The following is a 26,851-nucleotide window of genomic DNA, read 5'->3' as shown; positions in this document are numbered from 1 at the left end:
GTATAGGAGTTGGGATGTAATGTTAAAATTGTACAAGGCATTGGTAAGGCCAAATTTGGAGTATTGTGTACAGTTCTGCTCACCGAATTATAGGAAAGATGTCAACAAAATAGAGAGAGTACAAAGAAGATTTACTAGAATGTTACATGGGTTTCAGCACCTAAGTTACAGAGAAAGGTTGAACAAGTTAGGTCTTTATTCTTTGGAGCGTAGAAGGTTGAGAGGGGACTTGATAGAGGTATTTAAAATTATGAGGGGGATAGATAGAGTTTTCCCATTGAGAGTTGGGGGGCAAAAGTTTAGGGGTAATACGAGGGGGAATTTCTTTACTCAGAGAGTGGTAGCTGTGTGGAACAAGCTTCCAGTAGAAGTGGTAGAGGCAGGTTCGATATTGTCATTTAAAGTAAAATTGGATAGGTATATGGACAGGAAAAGAATGGAGGGTTATGGACAGTGCAGGTCGGTGGGACTAGGTGAGAGTAAGCGTTCGGCACGGACTAGAAGGGCCGAGATGGCCTGTTTCCATGCTGTAATTGTTGTATGGTTATATGATGTAATGCTGAGGCTTTGGAGTATTGTGTGCAGTTTTGGGCCCCTTATCTAAGAAAAGATGTGCTGGCATTGAGAGGGTCATGAGAATGATCCCAGGAATGAAAGTGTGAGGAGTATTTGATGGCTCTGGGCTCATACTCACTGGAAATTTGAAAAATGAGGGGGTATCGCATCGAGAAACCTAGGGAGAATGGATGTGGAAAAGATGTTGCCTATAGTGGAGGAGTCTAGGACAAGAGGGTGCAGCCTCAGAATATAATTATGTTTCTTTAGAGCGTAGATGAGGAATTTTGTTAGCCACAGGGTGGTGGATCAGTGGAATTCATTGCCAGAGATAGCTGTAGAAGCCGAGTCATTGGGTATATTTAAAGTAGAGGTTGTTGGGTTCTTGATTATCAGAATCAGATTTATTATCTGATGTGTCATAAAATTTATTAACTTAGCAGCAGCAGTTCAATGCAATGCATAATATAGAAGAAAAAAATAATAAATAAATCAGTTACAGTGTACATATATTGAATAGATTAAAAATCTTGCAAAAAACAGAAGCAATATATATTTTAGAAAGTGTTCAAAGGTTCAATGTCCATTTAGGAATCAGATGACAGAGGGGGAACCAGTGAGAACTTCAAAGGTTACAGGGGAGAATGTTGACAGGGATAATAAATCAGCTGTGCTGGAATGGCAATAAAGATTCGATGGGCTGAATGGCCAAGTTCTACTCCTATGTCTTATGGGGTTTTTTTTAATATGTGTAGTTTGTATCCATAGCCAGAAGTGAAGTGTTCTGTAGCTCTGACAAAGACCAAATTGAACACTGCATACTTTTTATTCATTTTCAAGATGTAAACTGGGCATTTGTGAAAGTGGTGGTGAACCATCTTTTTGAATTGCTGCAGTCCTTCTAGTGAAGGTATTGCCACAATGCTCTTGAGAAATAAGTTTCAACATTAATAAAGGACTGGCAATATATTTCCAAGTCAGGATGATGTATAATTTGGAGAAGAACTTTTAGGGTGTTTATGTCATATCTTTTTTCAGTGGTAGATGTGGCAAGTTTGCTAGTTGTGAGCAATTGGAGTGCGTTCTGTAGATGATACACAATTCACCTACTGCCTACCAGCATTGGAAGGCAATTAATATTTAGGTGATGGGTTGCTTCTTCCTGAATCTTTCAAAGTTTCTGATTGAGCAACACCCATCCAAGCTAGTGGAAAGTATTCCATCACACTGTTGATATTTTGGGTGTCAAGAATTGAGTCATTTCCTACAGAATGCCCATTCCATGCCTTATTGTTTCAGCCACATTGTTTATATGGCTAATCCAGATGAGTTTCCAGTCAGTCATGAACTTCAGAACTTCCACTGAATGTTGATGGTGAGGTTCTTAACATAGATGATCAGACTCTTTCTTGTTGGAAAGAGTCATTGCTGGCATCTTTGTGATGTGACCGTTACTTGAAAAATCAGGCGTGAGCCGCTTCATTTGCTAAGGAGCTGCAGATGGGATTGGACATTCCATTCTGCAATCATCTGCAAACTTCCACTTCTGGTTTTATGATAAGGTAACTCTAACAAATGTGGTTTGATGGCACTGTTGTTTACCAATTTTTTTTTTACTAACCTAAGAGGAAACCAGCAGGATGGTCTCATATATTTGCGATTCAATGACACAAACTGAGGAGAGTGTGGGAGCAAATAAATATTTCTTTTGAATTTACTAAGGCTGTCTTTTTTGGAAGTGACAATCTGGGTTGTAGTTTAGCTCAGGAGGGCATGCTAATGGTTTCTCAACAGATTTCTTTTGGAGTGTGATTCATGGAAAAAGACAATCAGAAAGCAGGAAAAGATGAATGGTGAAAATGTGGATTGGGGAAAAAAGAGGAAAATAATTGTGAGGCTTTACTATGAACTTTTAAAAACTTGGAACATGATAGCAATTGGCCTTTGGTTCCACGTGACATTATTTAAAGAAAACCAGATAAATATGACATAATCACTGTAATAACTGAGAAGTACAAAGGCCAGTTTATACAAAAGAACATTTCTTTAATTGTAAATGATGTTTTCCTTTCTTGGAAAAGAGTGCAGAATGAATTATCAGAGTAAGCTTATTTGAATGCAAACATATTCTTCTAAAATCTGTTGTATTTAGTTTTCATGTAAATTTATAGTGAATGTCAACTGCATAGAGCATAAAATCACTTAATGATTTTTTTTTAGTGAAATTCTGTTTGATTCATTGCCTTCATTAAATTATTTGCCAGATTACATTTTCACTGATTGATAGTGGATGAGGTGACAATTTGACCCTTAATCATGGAATGTCGCATTGAACCTGACATTGAGCTATGGCTTGACATTGTTCAGTTGGAAATCCTACATGTTTAAGCTCCCAAGAGTTTGTTGAACAAGAGGAGGGTGTCCTAATGGGAATATGTAGTGTTCATTGTAGCTCAGTTAATATAGTGGCGCAGGGTTTTTCTGCTCCAACCTCATAAATATCCATTCACAATATGAAATTACTTTGTAGAGGGCAGTTGTGCAGATAGAGGTCAGTGACGTTTCTGGGGACTTCAAACATCCTGAGCACTTGAATTCTGTTAAAATCAAATAATAATGCTGCTTTATTTTAAAATGGTGTCGTTTTCATATGACGGTTCCTTTTCACTTCAGTTCTCAATAATAGAGAAGTATAAACTGAAATTACATTAAAAATGGTGGTGTATAATAAAAAAGTAATAAATTGCTATTGCTATGATGTATAATAAATGCACTAGATTTTAAAGAAAGCTATTCTGAAGAAATTATCATATTTGAACTTGCATCAGATTAAATGATACTTTAAAATTGTATGTATTTTATTCATTTTGTTATAAAATTATCTCCATTTGTTTTGTGGGAATGTTTAGATTCTATTAGTGAGAATCAAACATTACAAGTTACAGTGCTTTACTAAACAGAATTAAAGACTTATGGTCATATGGATCAAATCGATAATGTTATCAGACTGGCCTAGTTTAAGTATAGTTGCTTTGTTTTAGGAATGAAGTACATTGATGGTGAACAAAACAACAATCTGAAAATCTATTGACAACTTATCCAAAAAATCTAAACTTGTTTTAAACTTGGCTTAATAAAAATATTTGCTGGGAACACTTTAATTCATGTACCAATATATGTTGCTCTCCCTTGACAGGTTGACATTTTTTTAGTATGAGAGTACAGAAATTTTATTTTTATTTACTTAAACTTCAAAGTATACAAAGAGTTATATAGGCTGTGTACAATTCCAGTTTTATGTCCATATTGATACATTAGAATTTGCTGTTATTTTATTAGATAAAAATTGTTATAATAAACAATTTTATCTCAGTTTTCTGCTTTTAAAAATATCTGTTTAACTTAACTATTTCACCTCATCATTCTGCTGGTTCCACTTAAAAAATTGAAAAATTAAAGCTACGGTCTTGATATTTCTACAAGGGCTTCTTCCTTCTCAATAAATTTAAAATCACCGCAATTTTATTCCCATTGAATTAGTTTCCAGTGAATTTCTGGCTGTGCTCCACTCTGTTGATAGATAAATGTGGTGATGAGTGTCATCATATCATAGTGGTTGGATAAGTATGTGAGCATCAGATGAGGCTACTGCTGGAATGCTGTCGCAAATTGTCTGAAATCTGACATGATAAATACAGATCCAAAAGACCCTTCAACCGATCTATGAAATGTCCTTTACTTAATGATTCTATAAGTGATTGATATCTTATCCAGAAGATCACTTGTCCTGTATTCTTATCCAACCTTAGTGATATAATTGAATAAGTTCACCTCAGTTTTCAGAGCTAAATTATTGGCCATGGTTTGTTCTCATTTGTAGTCCTAGTCTTGAGTACCAGCTGCATTTGTAATCAACTTTCTAAAACTCTTTTAATTCATCATGCTCGGATTTACTTAAAACTAATTATGATAATGCTCTGTAGCAAAATCGGCCTGATCAAATCTGCAGTTGTACCAGCTCCTTACTTATCCATAGTTGTTAATAGAAATAATAATTCAAGGTGTTTCTGCTGTAAGATTGTGCCCAAGAGAGAGAATTGATGATCAGATTTGCTTATGGGTACACAATCCATAACAATGGTGGACAAATGAAGGGCTTACTTGCTGAAGAGATTTTCCAAACTTCATCTCTGAAAGTTACTACATAAAATGGATTCTCCTCCATATCAACATCTTATTTTCAATTTAAATTTTGCACTATTTGATCTCCCAATAGATCAGACTTTTGAAAAGAATGCAGATTTCATTAGCATTTACAAAGCAATTCAGTAAAAAGTAGTGAAATTCAATTCAGCTAGTAGTCTAAGTAAAAACTTACTTTGTTCACAACTGTAAGGAATGGTGGTTATTTCTCATCATTTAATGGATCAATGCAGGCCTGGATTATATATTTCCTTTTGTTTTTTTACAGTGTACCGTCATTCACTGTATTGTTGAAATTGGTATTGTTATTGTTTGAAACATCACTGTCTATATATTGGCATATCATCAACAGTTTGTTGAAATTATGGAATTCAGATTTTCAGGCACTTCCATAACATTCCCAAATTACTTTTCTGATATAATGATTAGTAAATTGAAGCAATGAAATATGACCATTTGTTCCAAAGAGAAAGAAAGCTTGTTACTGACCACTTATCTTTTATCAGTATTCCAAACACAGTAGCTTAAAATTTCCATGAAGGTGCTTGGTGCTCATTCTTGACTAACCCACTAAATACTTTCACTGAATAGAATGAACATTGAACACACATTTGGAGTAGGTCTCCCAACATGAATATACAGCTGTGAGAAAATTCTTACCAGCTGTCAGAAAATTTTTGAATGTAACAATTTAATATGTTATAATTTATGTTCATTTTTTAAAATCACTTGAAAATTCTTGAATATTTAAGTGTAGGATGTCCCAAAGTGCAACACTACACCCCTATCAAATCTCCCCTCAATCTTCTACAATCTGGAGAATAAAGTCCTAACCTATTCAACCTTTCCCTATAACGCAGGTACTCAAGTCCTGGTAACATCCTTGTAAATTTTCTTTGCACTCTTTTAATCTTATTGACATCTTTCCTGTAAGTAGATGACCAAAACTCCATACAGTACTCCAAATCAGGCCTCACCAAATGTCTTAAGCAATTTTAACATAATATCCCAGCCCCTGTATTCAGTACATTGATTTATGAAAGCCAGTGTGTCAAAAGCTTTCTTTATGTCCCTATCTAACTGTTCAGATTCAGTTTATTGTCATTTAGAAACCACAAATGCAATGCAGTTAAAAAATGAGATAATGTTCCCCCAGAATGATATCACAAAAGCATATGACAAAACAGACTACACCAGAAAATCCACGTAACGTTTGACAATCCCCAATCCAGAGTCTGGAGAAGCTGCTGCGTTTTAGTATCGTGCTACCGTCTAGCGCGTTCCCCAGAAAGGAGCTCCAAATCCACCAGACAAAAACAAGACCAAAAACTAAAGCTACAAGACCTGCACAAAACCACATAATTACAACATATAGTTACAACAGTGCAAACAATAGCATAATTGATAAAAAAAAAACAAAGTAAAAATAGCTGTGATGCTATTTTCAAGGGATTATGGATCTGTATTCCCAGAGGGATCTGTCTGACCACACTCGAGTGCCCTACCTGTCACCATGTAAGACCTACAGTGCTCTGGTTGGTCCTCCCAAAGTGCAATACTTCACATTTGACTGCATTAAATTCCATCTGCCATTTACAAACAATTTTTCCAGCTGCTCCAGATCCCGCTGCAAGCTTTGCTAATCTTCCTCGCTATCCACTACACCCCAATCTTGTTGTCATCTGTAAATTTCCTGATTCAGTTTAGCACATTCTCATTCAGATTATTGCTATAGATGACAAACCACAACAGACCCAGCACCAGTCCCTGCAGCACACCACTAGCCATGGGCCTCCAGTCAGGGAGGCAACCATGTACATCCATTCTCTGGCTTCTTCCACAAAGCCAATGTCTAAACCAATTCACTACCTCATATTGAATCTAAGTGTCTGAACTTTCTTGACTATCCTTCCATGTGGGACCTTGTCATATTACATGTAGATAATGTTCAATGCCCTGCCTTAGTCAACTTTCCTAGTAACTTCCTTGAAAGACTATACCATTGGCTAGATGTGACCTACCATGCACAAAGCCATATTGACAATCCCTAATCAGTCCCTGTCTATCCAAATATTCATATATGTGGTCACTTAGAATACCTTCCAATAACTTTCCCACTTCTGATATCAGGCCCAGCAGCCTATTTCCACATTTCCTGGGTTATTCTCAGAGCCTTTCTCAAACAATGGAACAACATTAGTTATCCTCCAACATCTTACCCATGGCTAAGGATATTTTTGACATCTCTGTGAGGGCTCCTATAATTTCTGCACTCACCTCCCACAGGGTCTGAAGGAACACTTGGTGTCAGGCCCTGGGGATCTATCCACCCTAATTTGTCTCAAGAAAACAAACACCTCCTCCTCTGTAATCTGTATAGGGTTCATGATCTTGCAGCTGCTTTGTCTCACTCCTTTTGACTCTGTCCATTTTCCTAGTATATACAGATGCAAAAAATCCATTTAAGATCTACACCATAACTTTTGGCTCCATACATAGATTATCCCTCTGATCTTCCAGAGCACCAATTTTTGTCCCTTGCCATCTTTTTGCTCTTGTATATCTGTAGAAGCCCTTAGGAGGTGTTCATCTTGCCTACTAGAGTAACCTCAGTCTTCTTTTAGGTCTCCTGATTTCCTTCTTAAGTGTCCTCTTGCATTGCTTATACTCCACAAGTACCTCATTTATTCTTACCTGCCTATATCTACTATGTACATTCCTTTTTTCTTAAACAGGGCCTCAATATCTCAAAACCAATCTTCCATAAACCTGTCAACGTTGCCCTGTATTCTGAAAGGGACATACAAACTCTGTACACTCCAAATCTTGCGTTTGAAAGCCTCCCACTTACTAAGTTCACCTTTACCAGAAAACAACCTGTCCCAATCCACACTTGCCAGATCCTTTCTGATACCTTCAAAATTGGCCATTCTCCAATTTAGAATTTCAACCCAAGGACCGGACCTATCCTATTTGATAATTACCATTAAACTAATGGTATTATGATCACTAGATGCAAAATGTTCCCCTATACAAACTTCTGTCACCTACCCTGTCTCATGCCCTAATAGGAGATCTAGTATCACACTCTCTAGTTGGGATATCTATGTGCTGATTGAGGAAACTTTCCTGAACATACTGTATTTGACAAGCTCTTTCCCATTAACTTTAACGGTTTGGGAGTGCCAGTCAATATGTGGAAATTTAAAGTCACCTACTATCACAACCTTATGTTTCTTGTAACAGTGCATAATCTCTCTGCAAATTTCTACTCTAAATCCTGCAGACTGTTGGGTGGTCTATAAGATAATCCCATTAACTTGCTCGTACCTTTTTTATTCCTCAGTTTAACCCACTAGCTCACTCGCCTCCCTAACCTCCAGCTGTCCTAACTGAGCACTGCCATGACATTTTTCCTCTTTAATCCCTCCCACTCTATCACATCTAAAACAATGGAGAGCATTGAACTGCCAGGCCTGCCCTCATGCAACCAAGTCTCCCTATGTCACAATTCCACGTGCTTATTCATGTCCTAAGCTCAATCACCCCATGATACTTCTTGCATTGAAATATACGTAGCTCAAAGCATTAGTCCCACCATGCTCAATCTGTTGATTCCTAACTGTGTATGTAAGCTTAACATCTTTCTCCTCAGCTACTCCATAATCTGTTCTGCATGAACATTCCTATCCGCCCACAACTCTAGTTTAAACCCCCCTCTCCTATGATGCACTAAATGGATATTAGTCCTATTCGCGCTAGGATGTTAGTCCTCTCCAGTTCAGGTGCAAACCATCCCTTCAAAACAGGTCCCACCTTCCCTGGAAGAGAGCCCAATGAACCAAAATCTGAAGCCCTCACTCCTACACCAACTCCTTAGTTATGTATTAAACTGTATGATCTTCCTATTTCTGGCCTCACTCGCACCTGTGACAGGTAGCAATCATGAGAACACATCCCTGGATGTCCTGTCCTTTAACTTAGCACCTAACACCCTGAACTCACTTTGCAGGACCTCTTCTCTCATCCTACCCATATCATTGATACCAAAATGGACCACAACCTCTAGCTGCTCACCTTGACACTAAAGAATGTTGTTGACTCGATATGGAATGTCCCTAACCCTGGCACTCGGGAGGCAACAAACAAATTAGTAATCTTGTTCTTGTCCACAGAACCTCCTTTCTGTTCCCCTGATCAACGAACCAACGAATTCATCATCACTGGACAAAGGATCCAAATTACATTTTTCAGAAAGCAAAAACCCAAAGAAGCCCCAGAAACAAATGTTTGGGTAATCAATTGAGATTAGAAAATAATCACACCAGATAATTATTGTGGATCTTCTGAGAATATGTGCCTACATTTTATCTGGAGAGTTATGGATTTTATTGAAGGACTTAAAACTGAGGGATAAAACTTGGTCAAACAAGAAAAGTACAATTTTGATCTAATTTTCATCATATTTCCATTTATTTGATGGCTTGCACCAAGGACTTGTAATGTAACCCAGAAGTAATAATGTCATTATATATTGTGTGATCTCTAAAGTGTAGGACTGTCATTAACATTTTTGAAAATGCATTATTCCCCCTGAAATTGAAAGAACATTGTGTACACAGTAGTATAGTGGTTAGCACAAAGTTATTACAGCTTGGAGTGTTCCGGAGTTCAATTCCAGAGCTGTTCTGTAAGGAGTCTCTATGTGTCTTCCTTGTGGAATTCATGGGTTTTTCCCAGGTGTTCTGGTTTCATCCCTCAGTCCAAAGACATACAGAGTAGGTTATTTGGTCATTGTAAATTGTACCGTGATTGGGTTAGGGTTAATCGGGGTTGTAAAGTTGCTGGGGTGCCATGGCTCAAAAGACCAGAAGGGCTAACTCCGAGCTGTATCACTAAATAAATCAATAGGAAGATAGATACAGGGGAATTCAATGTATTTATGTTTACTTGGTCTTCCTACAATATGTTGCATTACAGACTAAAGATTTTGGAAAATGTGATTTTACTTATGGAATATACTGGAATGTCAACTTCTGTTTGCTGACTTTTGGAAGAGTGAACCATGCATGACATAAAAATATTACATCTTGTAATTTAGTCATTTCCTATTGGGTAGTAAAGTTTTGAGAAAGTGCTCTATATCAACCCACACTTGGTACTTGTCTAAAAAAATCTCTTGCTAGAGATTACATTAGAAGCAAAGAATCCATTTAAATTACATACTTAACCACCTGCTTTACAGACAGTACATGTAATCAAGGACTATTTGATTAATCTTTTATAAATATTTGCAATGCCGGAGTTCAGTGCCTCATAAATGCATAGACAGAGTACTATAATAGATGTCTTTGTGTCATCATGAAAGCTCACAGAGCCTCTGTCAGAAAACATGTCTACAGGATTACTTCTCGCATGCTTAAATATATTAGTTTCAAATGAAATCTGATCACAATATATTTCATTTTATATATCATTTATAATTTCATGTTTTGCATGCAATGAGTAGCTTTAGAATTCTTATTAATTAATTATTGATTAATTGATTAATGATGCACCTGTCTTGAAACTAACTTGTCATTCAATCTTTGGGTTCAAAGCAAACAGTGACGGAAAAGATATGCAAAAGCATTAATAACTCACTGGAATATATGCAGACTATATTTATATATATGTTAATACATATATAGAACTGAAATAGAACACATTTTATTTTAGCACATTGCGTTTAATCTTTCAGAATTAATGTTTGTAACTCTTACAGCAAATTTCTGATATCATGTACAACTCAGCTGTTAGTAAACATTTTTTGAGTAAGAAACTATATTTAATAGTCTTTAACGAGAAAATCTGCAGATGCTGGAAATCCAAAGCAACACAAAATGCTGGAGGAACTCAGCAGGCCAGGCAGCATCAATGGCAGGGGTGGCCAACCTTTTACATTCCATGAGTCAATTTTTTCACGCACAAGTTCAGATGTGCCATACAACTCTTGTACCCCCATTCAATTCTTGTAAAAATGTTAATATAGATATATTTAGCATTTTACATGATATATTGATTTACTATAAAACAAGATAAACATTACTTACCTTAATGAGACTTTTAACAAATATATTCTGTCTTCTTTTGATTTCTTCCTTTTTCTTAATCATATATTCTCTTCGTAACTCAGACCCAAGCACTAGCTTCCATTTCAGTCTGATGTTGTGTTTTAAAGTGTCTATTAAGATCATGTCTTCTATTATGTGCGAAAGTGTTTTCACAAACAATGCACAATGGTTTTCCTGATGGACCCACTATAAATAAGAACTCATTTTCCCACTGTTCATTAAATTTACACTTACTATCACTTTCTGCTTTTGCTCATTTTCTTTCACACTGTGATGAGTAACTGAATGTAAAAACAAGGCTTAATTTTCAAAAAAGTACAAAACTGCAGATGTTCACAAAAGGAAGAACAAAGCACAACTCCATAGCACGAATGTCAATTGTAAACTGACTGGCAAAAACCTGTGTCGCACCACTGGTGCAGAGGCCTGGTGCCTCAGGATCAAACAAGTATCAAACGTGTTATGGATCGACTGCAGAACAAAAGTCCTTCTTTCCTATTTTGACTCATTGAACATTTTTTTAATTGAAAACAGATTAATGTGAAAGAAGATAACGTTCACCAGAAGATGTGCACGAAATAATAAAATCGCTTAAAATAATTGCTAAGTTTTAGATTTATTCTCAGTAAAATCCATTTCTAGCTCTGAGCTACTTGAATTCCTGTTTTAGATTTTTTTTCTACAAATGGTTTTTGGTTAATACTTTTTGGATGAGTAGGCTTACTGTTTTATTATTATCACTGGGGTGCAATGCGCCACTTCTGATCATCCAATGCACCATAAGTTGGCTATCCTTGATCTATGGAAAAGAGTACAGTCAATGATGTGTCAGGCCAAGACACATCAGTAGAAATAGAGATAAAAAAAAATGAGTCAGTGGAGGGAGGGGAGGGAGATACTCAAGGTGATAGATGTAACCAAGGTTGGGGTGAAGTAAAGAGCTGGGAAGTTGATTGGTGAGAGAGATCATGGATTGCATAACCATGAATTTCTAAACAAAAGGTGTTTGAGAGTAGAAAATGCAAAAACACAGTTTAAACTCAGGAGCTGTGTGGCTCAAGAAGTTAAACCAACATTGCACTAGTCCATATCGGCGGTTACCTGCTGCCTCCTGAACATACTCAACGTTCAAGACAGTACTTAAAAACTATCCATGAATTTGTAGATGGCACCATGTTGTTGGTAAAATCTCAGACGGTGACAAGGAGGCAAACAGGAGTGAGATAGATTGGCTAATTGAGTGGTGTCACAACAACAACCTCTCACTCAGTGTCAGCAAGACCAAGGATTGTTTGTGAATTTTACATAAGAAATAGGGGCAGGAGTATGCCATTGGGCCCATCGAGCCTGCTCCGCCATTCAATAAGATCATGGCTGATATGTCTGTAAACTCAGCTCCATCTGCCTGCCTTTTCCCCATAACCTGTAATTCCCCTACTATGTAAAAACCTATCTAAGTGTTTCTTAAGTATATTTAGTGAGGAAGCCTCAACTGCATCCCTGGGCAGAGAATTCCACAGATTCACCACTCTCTGGGAACAACAGTTTTTCCTCATCACCATCCTAAATCTTCTTCCCTGAATCTTGAGGCAATATCCTCTAGTTCTAGTCTCACCGTCTCACCTACCAATGGAAACAACTTTCCTAATTCTATCTTCATCCCTTTCAAAATTTTGTATGTTTCTATAAGATCCCCCTCATTCTTCTGAACTCCAGAGAGTATAGTCCCAGGCGACTCAATCTCTCCTCATAGGTTAACCCCTTCATCTTTGGGGTCAACTTAGTGAACTTCCTCTGCGCTGCCTCTAAAGCCAATATATCCTTCCTCAAGTATGGAGACTAGAACTGCACACAGTACTCCAGGGGCGGCCTCACCAGTACCCTGTATAATTGCAGCATGATCTCCCTGCTCTTGAATTCAATCCCTCTAGCAATGAAGGCCAACATTCCATTTGCCTTCTTAATAACCTGTTGTACCTGCAAGAAGTCCAGAGAACATGCACCAGTCCTTGTTGAGAGGTCAATAATGGAAAGAGTAAGCACCTTTAAGATACTGTCAACATCTCAGAGAATTTGTCCTGGACCCAACATGTTGATGAAATTCCAAAGAAGGCATACCAGCAGCTCTAGTTTGTTAGGACTTTAGGGAGATATGGTATGTCACCAAAGACTCTTGCAAATTCCTATGGATACATGGTGGAGAGCCTTCTGGCTGGTTGCATCACAGCTTGGCATGGAAGCTTCAGTACGCAACATCGCAGAGGCTGCAGAGAGTTGTAGATTCAACCAGCTCAATCACAGACACAATCATCCCCACCATCAAGGACTCCTTCAGGAGGTAGGTGGTACCTCAAGAAAGCGGCTTTCATCATTAAGGATTTCACCACCTTGCGTGCCCTCTACTCATTCCTACCATCAGGGAGGAGTTTCAGGAGCTTGAAAGTCCAGTAATTCAGGAACAGATTCTTACCCTGTGCCATCAGATTTCCGGACAGTTCATGAGCACTATATCATTGTTCCTTTCTTTTTGCACTTTATTTATTTTATAATTTATAACAACTTTATGTTCTTTACTGTGCTGCTGCAAAACAACAAATTTCATGTTGTATAAGTCAGTGATAATAAACCTGGTTCTAGTTCTGCTGATATTGCCTTGAAGCCCTCCAGTAGCAGAAGGAGGAGGAAGAGGAAGTGAAGAAACAGGCATTGCAGGTTGCAGAAGAGGAATATCTCAGCAGCTGACATCAAAGGAAGGACTAATTTGTTTGCCTCGACACCAGTTGCCAAGCCTTTCTTCTAGACATAGAGATAGTGTGCAGAAATATCAAGTCACCATCACTCTATCTGCTTGTAGTATTAAAGGCCCATGATAGCAGATTTGACTTTCAGTTTATCAATGATAATGAAAATAGACTCATTAATAATCATTTCTGAAAGCCTTAACTAGTGAAAGATCAACAATATGCATGTGAAAAGCTGACTATGATTGCTGAGCTTCTAAGACACAGAACAGTTCTCCAAAGGCCCCTTGAAGCAGTGATTCATAAGAAATTCATTAACAACAGGGAAGTAAAGTTTGCTGCTTTTTTATTATCTGGTACCTTCCTGGAATTCAGTGAGTTCAGAAAAAATTCAACTAATGGTTCCACTATCTCTGCAGCCATTAAAATCTTTCAGACAGGCCATCGGGTACTAGCAACCTGTCCACCTTTACTCACATGAGTTATTCCAGTGCTTCATCCCATATGCTTGGTTGTTTCTTTTTTACAAATGCTTCCATATATGATTTGAAATAAGACCATTTGTTACTGAGATATTTTCAGTGACTTTAATGGAGAAGACCAATACAAAAAATAAAGATTTATTCAACTGTCATTACCTTGTGATAGTGCCCACTTCACTGCTGTATGACTCTTAATATTCCATAATGGTATGATTCTTTACCTTATTTTATGACAAGGGTATGGGCTGTTGAGAACATATGTTCAAAACCTTTGACTTTCACCAGGTTTAAGAATGGAAGTAAATAAAACTCCAAGACACACTGGTTGTCCTTGATTGACTGCAGATGACTTTCCAGATATAGGACAGTAGGTAAAATTTGATAGAGTTGCAACATTCTAGATCAAAGATCTGACATAGGGAGCGGTGAAGAAGCCTGTCCATTCCGTTGAATACTTCTCATTTGTACAAAATGAATAATTTAACTAAAGAGTAACTCATATATGTCTTAACGCTTAGGATAATGTAAATAAATGTACTACCCATCCATCAAATTCATTTATTCTGAATACAGTATTGGCTGATTGCATTTCCGTCAAAATGCCTTAATCTTTTGATTTCCATGCTCTTATTTTCTGCAATTGATTTTCCAAACAAAAGCCTTAGTAACATGTCATGCCCATACAGCATATACTTCCTAAATGGCAAAGAGGAAACCTTCGCCATTTGGTTGAATATGGTTTGGGGACAGGGATGTATTTTGCTGAAACTGAAGGGAACTCAAAAACTGTTCATAACCTTCTTTGAATTTCTCCTGAGCTAGCTACAACAGCTCATTTCAGAATTTCCGCTTAGGCTGCTCAAACCAAAATAACAATAATTAGCACTTGTGCAAACTGTAAGGCCCAAATGAGACATGCTGCATCAGGATCCCATTAAATGGTTTGTTTCATTTTCTAAGAGTAAATAATAGTTCAGCCTTTTTCCAGTCAGTATTTAAGCCATCCATTTGGATCTTCAATTCAAATGGAAAGTTGTTTAATGGTCATGTTCTTTAAACTATTCATTTTTTCACACACAGTGGAGGATTGAAAATCATCCTTTTCAGTGCTGTGAGTGTGAGATTGGAACAAAAATGGTCACCTTTTCTACTTCCTCAAGTATTAAAAATCAAAACTTTGAGAGAATGTTAACAATTCTGTATCTGTTTTCTATTTGCAGGAATCCCAATGCTGAAGATAGTATTTTCAGGTTATGAACATTTATCCCTCATTTCAGTTCCATTACTCATCTATCATCCCACCCAGATTTTACTCGGTGGTCTGTTAGTTGGAACAGTGCAATCCTGGATGGTCTCTCGTCAAAAAGTAAGACCTTCTAAGCCAGATAAGTAGCCTAAAATGATTTGAGTTTATTAGAAATGTATTCTGTTTTTTTTTAAATGAAGGATTATGCAAACATTTATCTGCTTGGTTTGTTTCACTGTAGTAGAGTTCAGATGGCATGATGTACATCTACTTGTTTGATGTAACTTACTCTAATTCTTATTGCAGTTCTGGTAAATTCTGAAACCTTTGCACTACTTCAAAGATTCCTTAAAATTTTCCAACTACAGAGTGATTTGCCCCATTGCCATTGTACCTCTGAACCCATCTTCTCCTTTTTTGCTTCAACTTCAGAAGGCAAAACTACGTATTACAGTACAAAAACAATTAATCAGGAAATATTAGAGTGGTGCCAACTTCCGAGTTTTTGTTAAGTAAGAAGACCTGGAGAAGCTGGAAATGTGAAATAGAAACAGAAGATTATGGAGATACACATTAGGTTAGGTGGCATCTGTGGAAGCAGAGCTAACAACTCAATTCAGTGACCTTTGTTGAATGTAGGCCAATGACACAATTCACCTACTTTTCTATCATAGTTGTTTATATGTTATCATTTATCTGTCAAATGATGTGCACATTAAAAGATCCCAGAACACTAAAAAACCCTGGTCTGGCCTTCTGCCCACTTTATATCTCCGACTGCTCATGAGACATCAATCATCTCAACTTGGCCACTCCACTCTCCTATTCTAACCTCACTCCTTGTAAATGCACTAGCCTCCACTCCAATCCCAACCTTACCATTAAACCAGGGTGGACTGACCTCTATCTTGCTGAGGCCAGGTGGCATCACTCACATATCTCTTACTTACCCCTTAAACAGGATCCTACTAAGAAGCATCAGGTCATTGTCTCATACACCATCACTAACCTTTTCAACTCTGGAGATCTCCCATCTACTGCGACCAACTTCATAGCTCCCGTACACTACACTGATCATCTCTACCTTCTACCCAAGCTCCACAAACCTACCTGTCTGGGTATGGCTGTTATTTATTCCTACTTCTGTTCTAATGAACTATGGCCACATACTGTGACTTCATTTTCTCCCTCTTGGTTCACTCCTTTCCTACCTATATCCATGGCATTTCACATGTTCTCCCCGATGACTTATTTTCACTATGGATATCCTGTCCCTGTAAACTTCCATCCCCCATCAGGAAGGCCTTAAAGCTCTTCACTTCTTTCTGGATGATAGACATGACTAGTTCTCCACTACCATGCCCCTCTGCCAGGTGGAACTGCTCCTCACCCTCAATAATTTTTCTTTCAACTCCTTCCACTTTCTCAGGGACTCATATGGGACCCAGCTATGCCTGCTTTTTTCATTGCTACCTGGAAACAAGCCCACACTGGTATCGTTCCTCAACTCTTATGTGGACAACAGTACTGGTGCTCCTTCCTGTGCTCCTGCTGAGCTCATCAATTTCATCATCTTTGCCTCCAAGTTTCACCCTGCCCTCATATTTATTCGGTCCATCTCTGACAACTCTCTCAATCTTTCTGTCTCCATCTCCACATACAAATATCTATTGATATCTTTTACAAACCTACTGACTCTCAGTTATCTAGCCTATACTTCTTCCCATTCTGTCACTTATAAAACTGCAATTCCCTTCTTGCAGTTGCTCTGTTTCCACCACATCTGTTCTCAGAATGAGGCTTTCCATTTCCAGAATATCGAAGATGTCCTCTCTTTGAAAGAAAATGTAGTTTCTCTTCTACCACTCTAAATGCTTCCTTCACCAGTGTTGGATTAGACTGAATAATTGTTATTTTATTTGCAGTTAACTATTAGCTATTTGTTTGTGTTTTATTTAATTACCTATATACTATACATGTAAGTGTTTAGTATATTTTCTAGGGATCACAGTATGTATATGCAACTGTTCAGTGGGTCGCCTGCTGGTTACAGCTCTGTCTCTTTCTGGAAGCTTCTTGGTAGTGTATTATTTGAATAAGGGTTATCTGATTGGTTAACACTTACCTACAAATTTGAATGGTATGCCTCTTATCTATGAGGTATAAGAAGGGCTGAAAATATTGGCCCACCATTTTTGCTTCTGCTTTCCCTTCCCCTACTAGAACTGCCCACTTCCAATGTTAACATTTAATGAAACAATTGTCAAGCAACAATTTTTATGCCTCCTTCTTGACTTCTAAAAGAATCTTGGATCAAAATCTTCAGAATCCGGCAGCGACATCTCCATCATTTCACACACATCTGCCCTGTCATTGTCATAACAAGGATAGGGTTCCTCTTGTCCTTACCTACTCTGTCCCACCTCGCACCCGTTCCCCCCCCCCGCCCCTTGGATTTCCATAGGGATTGCTCTCTACGTGACTCCATTGTCCACTCATTCCTCCCCATATGGTTTACTATGCAGTTTAATTTTGAGGATGTGAACTTGGAATAATCTTAAGTGAACCAGTGAATGTGGCATATTTGGATAGTCAGCTGGTTTGGATTAAGGGCTCAAAAGTTTGTCAACAAGATTAAAGCACATGGAATGGAGGGTAGTATACTGTGTATGGATGAGAATTGGTTATCAAGCAGAAGGTAAAGAGTGGGAATAGATTTTTCCATCTCAGATAAGTGAGCTTTGACTAATGGGATACTACATGGATAGATGTTTCTGCTCCAACTTACATGATATTTTTCAACAATTTTACTGAGGGTCCCCTCAGTAAGGTGTCATATTTCTGAATTTACTGACAATGCTCAACTTGGTGGATTGTGCTTAGGATGGTGAGGTAAAGAGGCATCTAAAAGAAACAGGTCAGTTAAATTAGTAAGAAGATCATGACAGATGGAATACAATGTGAAAACTTGTGAAGTTTTCCACTTTGGTGTACCAAGTAGAAAAGTTGTAAATGGTGAGAGTTTGAGTAATGTTAAGGTTCATGGGTTGTCCTTGAGCGCAAGTTGCTGAAAGCCGAAATGTAAGAGAATGTTAGTACAAGAATAAATGAGTATTACTACAATTGTATCGGACCTTGGTGAGACTAGCTTGGAATGTTGTGCACAATTTTTGATCTCCCTACGTAAACAAAATGTATACAATATACTTTGCCGTAGAGGGAGTGCAGTGAGGATTCACTATACTAATTCCAGGGCTGGCAGGTTTGCTTTATGACAACTAGACCAGACCTGGATTCTTCAGAGTTTAGCTGAATGAAAGGAGATCTCATTGAAACATACAAAATTCTTACAAGGCTCAACCGGCTGGATGTAAAATGAATGTTTCGCCTAATAGAGGATCCTAAAACCAGGGCAGTCATTCAGGACAGAGGTGAGATAAAATTTCCTCATTCACAAAGAGTGGTCGATCTTTGAAATACGGAGGCTCAGTGATTGCATTCAAAACAGTGGGTTCTCAAGGAGTTTTGGTGGGCAGAGACATGATAAGCCGAGGGCCTTATTTCAGTGCTGTGACTCTCAAATGGGAACAGTGCAAGAGAATGGTATTGAACTGTAGGGTCAGCCAGGATCTTAATGATTGACAGAGGGGGCTTTCTCCAGCTCCTATTTCTTAGGGCTCAATAGCAGTCGATTTAATACCTCACTCCACCATGTTTTTCTTAAAGCTGAAACAGAACCTGGTTTTAAGAAGACCTTTGGAAATGCAATGACTTTCATAATTTATTTGGTTGCTTACAATTTTAAAAACATTCAATGCTACACATAGCTTATATACACACACACGTACATACGAAGGGTGATTGTTAAGTTCATGGCCTAAGGTAGAAGGAGTCAATTTTAGAAAACCTAGCACATTTATTTTTCAACATAGTCCCCTCCTACATTTACACACTTAGTCCAGCAGTCGTGGAGCATTCGGATCTTGGATTTCCAGGAAGTGTCCACAGATGGGTGATTGCTAAGTTTGTGGCCTAAGGTAGAAGGGGATGAGTTATACAGCTGTCATTACATGCACGTTGAAAACTTATCAGGGGTGATTGATAAGTTTGTGGCCTAAGGTAGAAGGAGATGAGTTATTAACTTGAAACTTTCTGCATAATTACTCAAAGAGTTGACCTGTATGTGCATATAACAAGAGCTGTATAACTCATCTCCTTATACCTTAGGCCACGAACTTATCAATCACCCATCTGTGGACACTTTCTGGAGGTCCATGATCCATATGCTCCACAACCGTTGGACTAAGTGTGTAAATGTAGGAGGGGACTGTGTTGCAAAATGAATGTGCTAGGTTTTCTAAAATTGACTCCTTCTACCTTAGGCCACAAACTTATCAATCACCCCATGTACGATGGAAAGATGAAGTTGATTAGCTATTTGATTCAAAAATAAATGTAATTTTCTCATTCACAGGCACTGAACCTCTCAAGACAGGTGAAGATTCCTGTATAGTATCAGTTGAATCTTTTATTTTGTATCAGTGTACATACAATACTGTGCAAAAGTATTAGGCACATGTAAAAAATAATCTGTAAAGCCAAGATGCTTTCAAAATTAATAAAATGAAAAGTTTCCAAATATCAAAAACATACTCTAAAGAGCTGTGAACAGTAAAAATAAACTTGATCAAATCAATATTTGGTGTGATCACCTTTTGCCTTTGAAACTGCATCACTTTTCTAAGATACACTGTTGTGCAGTTTTATAAGAAGTCCGGCTGGTAGGTCATTCCAAGCACCTTGGAGAACTTGCCACAGTTCTTCTGTAGACTTTGGCTGTGTTTCATTTGCTTCTTTATCTCCAAGTAATCCCAGGTTGAGATCAGGCCTCAGTGGAGGCCATACTATGTGAAACCATATAAAAATCTAGGGTGCCTAAGACTTTTACACAGTACTGTACATATAATGAAATGTACAGAAGACAAAACAAATAGAAAATTATTAAGTGAACATTTATGCTTAAGAAATTTGCATATCTGTTTAATATTCAAAATATATGTTATTAAGTGCCTTAAGAGTACAACTGAATTTCTCTGTTTGTTTTCTCCATGCACAAAAATTGTTGCATGAATACAAGAGGAAAAGTCCAGCGATTTGTACAAAGAATATGAATGATTTTAAATGGCAAAAAATATTTACAATCCTCATGGCATAAACAACAGATGGTTACATTTATTTTTTCAAAATGTTGTTTAACTGTCAAATATAGATGGTTTTCTTTATGTTTATCCTCATTTTCTTAAATAAGTTCAAATGTTGTATTAGGCATTTCCATTAGCATTCCCCATGCCCCTCCCCCAGCATCATGGCATAAAACTGTCTATAATGTTTTAATATTACGTCCCTCTTTCTATGTTCAGTTCACCAAGCTTTTTATCTTTTGTCCTTTGAGAATTCCTTAGTATATCTAAGTGCTGTTCTGGTGGGTAAGGGACAGAAGATAACTCTGTTAGTGCCTGTTCCCATTAAAACTGTAGTGTTTGACATTAATTGAATTGAAGAGTAGTGGATATATTTAATTGTTTTTTTGCCCGGTTGATGGCTGACGAGGCAATTAATGGAAGGCCTCCAATCAAATTGCATCACTGCCCTTAAATCAATCAGATTAACCTATTCAAATGAAACATAAATAAACACAAAGTAGATACTATTGTTTCTCAGTTACTGAATGTGGAAAATATTGAATATTCTACATTCATTAGTCATACAGCCTTCTGCAACTCTCTGCTGGAAACCCTCTAGGTGTATTTAGTATAATTCCAATTTTACATTTGATAAACAAAATTGTGTTTGTTGATATTTTGGAGTTAATGGAGAATCTGTCTAATGTCAACAATCTTGAAAATTAAATTAAATATTGGTCAGCCTATTTCTGGAAGCTTCCATATCACTTTATGTTACCAAGTGAGGACCTGCACTGATTTATTCTACATGAACATTTAGATAATCTAAAGTGCTGCGTTACAACCTGAACTAAAATTAGACTCTTTGGTGGATTCCTACTACAGAAGTACAACAGTTAAAGGCACAATTCTTTTGGACAATTATATGTTCATTTATTAAATGTTAACATGGGGGATGCAATTTTTATTATTCCAATATAAATTCTCAAGCATTATCTTTGAAATAATGGGGCCATTAGTGAGATGCAATTAGTGTTAGAGCAAATTAGATCAACTCTTCCTTGTATCTGGTTTTACTTGTGCTTAAGTATTTGGTTATCAGGTCTTTGGTTCCAATGTCCTTTGCCAAGTGGTTTTCCTGGTTTGCTGTTGCTTCTAAACATCTTCAGTTTGTATTTTTTTGGGGGAAAATACATCCTCATTGAAATGCTGTATTTTCTTGAGAGTTAGGTAACTATATAAAGGTTATTGATTTTAAGCCATTACTGTTAATATGTTTAAATCTTAATGAATGTCTTGTAGCACATTATTGTTAGAACCAATTTATTTTGTTGTTCATTCTGTTTACTTTTTTATTGCCACATGGATTATTAATAAATCAAAATGATTCTAAAACTCACAGACTTTGTAATATTACTCAAATGTGCTTTATATTTTTCTTAGTTTCTTTAGTCAGTGATAAGTGCACACTTAAGATGTTGATATTCTGACCTTCTAGATCTTCATGATAAGATTGGCCAGTAGATTCACAATTTTGCTTCTATCAATTTTGGTACATTGCCTGCTTTTTCTGTAGAGATTTTTAAGTAGTTTGAAGATGAATTACTAATATCCGTTTTAACTTTAAGCTTTGGTCTTGTCTCTCTACCTTACAAAAACCATACTGTCTTTAACATATTAAAGTGTTTACTACAAAAATCTATACTGAAGCACATGGGGGAGGGTTAATGCTTCTGCTTGTGCATGGGAAGGAGAGGGGGCTTTGGGATTCTGATGTCTCTATCATTCATTCTATGGGGCTTTTGTTTCATGGATGTCTGTGAAGAGTAAGAATTTCAGGTTGTATACTATACACATTCTCTGATATTGAATCATTTGAACCATTTTGAACAATTGAGTAATAATCAGAGATAATTAATAATCATTATTAATTCAATGAAATTATATTTCATTCTGATTTGTAATTATCTTTAAAACATTAGAACTTAAGAAGCAGAGCTGGAGGTAGTCCTTGGACTCATTCTGCACTGTTATGACATGGTAACAATAAATATAGAATTGAGACAGGTTTTTTATAAACAAATAAAACATTTATTAAACACTGCTCAATAAAAAAGCAAAAATAAAGAAACGACTAACTTAACCGGAAGTTAACTGCTATATGGTAACTCGAACAGTTCTTAAAGTGATAAATGCAAAAGTCCAAATGATTTACAGTCAATTAGGAGAGACTTTCCTGAAGTAATGAATTCCTCAACGACGTGACGTTACTGCTGATCCCAGACGAAATATGCCTTGCCCAAAGGATTTATGACGAAGGAAATAAAAACGGCTTAAAGGCACTGAGCTTTCCTTAGCGAATAACCCTGCTCCAGCCCTTTCTGCTCTTATAGCAGGAACTATCTCGGATGCAGGTTACTACCTCTTCCAAATGAGGATTCAATAAGGCCGATCCTGTATTACTGATGACGACACCAACTTTACTCAATCCTTCAGGTCTCCGTACTTACATAAATCTTCACTCTCCGACTGGAGTAGACTGGCAGTATTGTAGCAATACTGCCAGCAATAACCTTTGTGACTTAAGGCAGAAAGTAAAACTCCACTTTAAAACAAAACTGCGTAATGAGACAGACACACAGCATAATGGAGTAACTGACAAGTTAAACAACAAACTGACCTGCATCACAGCAAGGCTTTCCCCATTTATACCTGTTGAAACAGGCCATCACATGACCTCTCACTGGTGGGAAAATTACATGACTCCACCATCACAAGACCATTACATCATGCTCAGCAAAGACTCAATTACATCATGGTCTTGTGACAGTCACAATATACCCACGGGGTATGTAACAGCACACACTGTCATTTAGCGTGATCATGGCTTTAACTGTGCGTCCTCCACTTTTTTTTTACTTGCTCCATAAATCTATTGATCTCAACAAATGAAAATTCAGAGTTCTCTTATGGTAGGGGTTAACAAAGACTTATAAGCCTCTAAGTAAAGATATTTCTTTTCACTTTGTCCTAAAAGGCTGAGTCATCAATTTGAAACTCTGCCTCCATTTCTAGACATTGTAACTAGAGGAAAGAGTCTGGCCATCTACCTGGTCAGTTTTGCCTGGTAATGTGCAATCTTGGTAAGGTTAACTTCTCATCCTGTGCAGTGATATGTGTGAACATGTCTTGTTCTACCTTCCTGCATAGTATTGTCCCTTATCCCAGGATGCAATCTTGTGTTGTTTCCAAGTGTTACTCAGGATCCACAGCTATACCCTGAATGAAGTTTTACCAAAGGTTTGTATAATATCAGCAAAGCTACCTTACTGTTTATTTCAATGCATTTGTAATAAAGGCCAACATGATAATTGTCTTTCTAATTGTTCACTGTACCTGCATTTTGCATTCTTCACCTCATGAACCAGCACACCAAGACTCCCCCACACAAGAACACTTATTAGTTCCAACCAGTTAAAAACATTTTGCTTTGATGTTCTTCCTATCAAAATGAATATTGCTACTACTTTCTACATTATACTCATTCTTACTTTTCCAGTCAGTTAATTGTCTTGCATTCTCTTCAGAGTTCACTTTCTAATCCAGATTTGTATGAAAAAATTTGGATATTTCATTTTTATGCTATTGTAAATGCCTACAATGTAATTTATGGTAGGTGGTGAACCACTCACATACAGTGCTGGCCTCTGAAAATACAGATTTGCCTAGTATAGTTCCTCCCATGTAGAACTTGGGGGTGAGGCTGGTTGTAAATATTTGTGTGGAAACAGAGCTGAAAGATGGTAAGAATTTGCCTACCCACAAAATAGTTGAAAATTAATTTTTTTTCTAAACTATACTACCAGATTTTGACAGATGTGGATGCTATCAAAAAATGAATACTTCTGATGGTCAAAAACATTCAAATTGCATTAGTAGCATATTCAAGAATGGTGGCCCACAAAGTAACTCTTCAACTGAATACACTACGACAGGAAGTTCATAAAGCATCAGTGTTTTATAAAATGTTCAAGCACTCTGGGTGAACTGTGTAACAATCTCAAAGCAGTATGGCAGAAGGATCTTGGAAGTGATATTGAAGATAATCAGTGGTCAAGTATTTTATCAAATGTGGGTAGACATATTAGGGAAGTGAGAGGGAAATTTATTCAGTATAAGATAGTACACAGATATTATTGGACACCAACTAGACTTTACAAAATGGGGATTGTTGATAACCATTTATGCGGGAAATGTAAAAATGAGGTGGGCAAATATTTTCACACAAAATGCTGGTGGAACACAGCAGGCCAGGCAGCATCTACAGGGAGAAGCACTGTCAATGTTTCGGACCGAGACCCTTCGTCAGGACTAACCGAAAGGAAAGATAGTAAGAGATTTGAAAGTAGTGGGGGGAGGGGGAAATGCAAAATGATAGGAGAAGACCGGAGGGGATGAGATGAAGCTAAGAGCTGGAAAGGTGATTGGCGAAAGTGATACAGGAGAAGGGAAAGGATCATGGGACGGGAGGCCTCAGGAGAAAGAAAGAAGAGGGGGGAAGCACCAGAGGGAGATGGAGAACAGGCAAACAACTAAATATGTCAGGGATGGGGTAAGAAGGAGAGGAGGGGCATTAACGGAAGTTAGACACGTCAATGTACATGCCATCAGGTTGGAGGCTACCCAGCCGATTTATAAGGTGTTGGTCCTCCAACCTGAGTTTGGATTCATTTTGACAATAGAGCAGGCCATGGATAGACATATCAGAATGGGAACGGCACATGGAATTAAAATGTGTGGCCACTGGGAGATCCTGCTTTTTCTGGTGGACCGAGCGTAGGTGTTCAGCAAAACGGTCTTCCAGTCTGCGTCGGGTCTCACCAATATATAAAAGGCCGCACCGGGAGCGCCGGACGCAGTATACCACACCAGCCGACTCACAGGTGAAGTGTCGCCTCACCTGGAAGGACTGTCTGGGGTCCTGAATGGTGGTGAGGGAGGTAGTGTAAGTTTACAGATGGAACAAGTGCTATACCTGCCCTTACACTTCCTCCCTCACCACCATTCAGGGCCCCAGACAGTCCTTCCAGGTGAGGCGACACTTCACCTGTGAGTCGGCTGGTGTGGTATACTGCGTCCGGCGCTCCCGGTGCGGCCTTTTATATATTGGTGAGACCCAACGCAGACTGGGAGACCGTTTCGCTGAACACCTACGCTCGGTCCACCAGAAAAAGCAGGATCTCCCAGTGGCCACACATTTTAATTCCACGTGCCGTTCCCATTCTGATATGTCTATCCATGGCCTCCTCTATTGTCAAAATGAATCCAAACTCAGGTTGGAGGAACAACACCTTATATACCGGCTGGGTAGCCTCCAACCTGATGGCATGAACATTGATGTCTTCCGTTAATGCCCCTCCTCCCCTTCTTACCCCATCCCTGACATATTTAGTTGTTTGCCTGTTCTCCATCTCCCTCTGGTGCTCCCCCCACCCTTCTTTCTCCTGAGGCCTCCCATCCCATGATCCTTTTCCTTCTCCAGCTCTGTATCACTTTCGCCAATCACCTTTCCAGCTCTTAGCTTCATCCCACCCCCTCCGATCTTCTTCTATCATTTCGCATTTCCCCCTCCCCCACTACTTTCAAATCTCTTACTATCTTTCCCTTCAGTTAGTCCTGACGAAGGGTCTCGGCCCGAAACGTCAACAGCGCTTCTCCCTATAGATGCTGCCTGGCCTGCTGTGTTCCACCAGCATTTTGTGTGTGTTGTTGTTTGAATTTCCAGCATCTGCAGATTTGTTTGCTGGGCAAATATTTTGGCATGATTTGGGAGTGTTACATGGTTCGCCAATTTTGGTGTAAAGTTCTTGATTTGTTGGGGAATTGGTCGGGTCCTACACTGCCCTTGTGCCCTTGTCTCCTGGGTGATAGGACAATGATACCTAATGTAAACAATGACACATTTACTATTTTAAAGGTGGGTCTCATCACAGCTACAAGAATTATATTGCAAAACTGAAAAAACCCAGATGTCCCACTGTGAAGGAATGGACTGAGGAAATGGTTACGATTTCATCATGTGAACACATGTTAGGAAGAATTAACAGTGAGGGAAAAGTGCAAGACATGTGGGATCAATTCTGGTTGTATGTTAATTTAAACTTAAATTATAAGTTTTTTTCGGTTTCTTAGTTTTATATGTTTTCCTGTCATGGGATGGCTGTGCACATATGCTGTACTGTATCTGCTCTATGATATGCTGTGCTGCTCTGTAAAATAAGAATAAATAATAATAAGAATTTGAATTACATAACCTAAAACTATTTGA

At 38.0% G+C, this 26,851-nt stretch overlaps 1 protein-coding gene across 2 annotated transcripts in view; it reads left to right on the top strand.

Annotated features, from left to right (window-relative positions):
* Window positions 1-21,913, top strand: part of slc10a7 (solute carrier family 10 member 7) — a 221,658-nt gene extending 199,745 nt beyond the window's left edge. For both annotated transcript variants that reach the window (XM_059965004.1, XM_059965003.1), the window contains 2 exons: window positions 15,315-15,460; window positions 19,815-21,913. In XM_059965004.1, coding sequence (XP_059820987.1) covers window positions 15,315-15,460; window positions 19,815-19,853 — 185 coding nt within the window. In that variant the 3' untranslated portion in view covers window positions 19,854-21,913. The remainder of the gene's footprint in view (window positions 1-15,314; window positions 15,461-19,814) is intronic.
* Window positions 21,914-26,851: the final 4,938 nt, after the last annotated feature.

The sequence above is a fragment of the Hypanus sabinus genome, chromosome 3 (assembly GCF_030144855.1).
Source record: "Hypanus sabinus isolate sHypSab1 chromosome 3, sHypSab1.hap1, whole genome shotgun sequence".
Lineage (NCBI taxonomy): Eukaryota > Metazoa > Chordata > Chondrichthyes > Myliobatiformes > Dasyatidae > Hypanus > Hypanus sabinus.
Note: the sequence above shows the minus strand (reverse complement) of the source record. Positions and strands in the feature narration are given on the sequence as shown.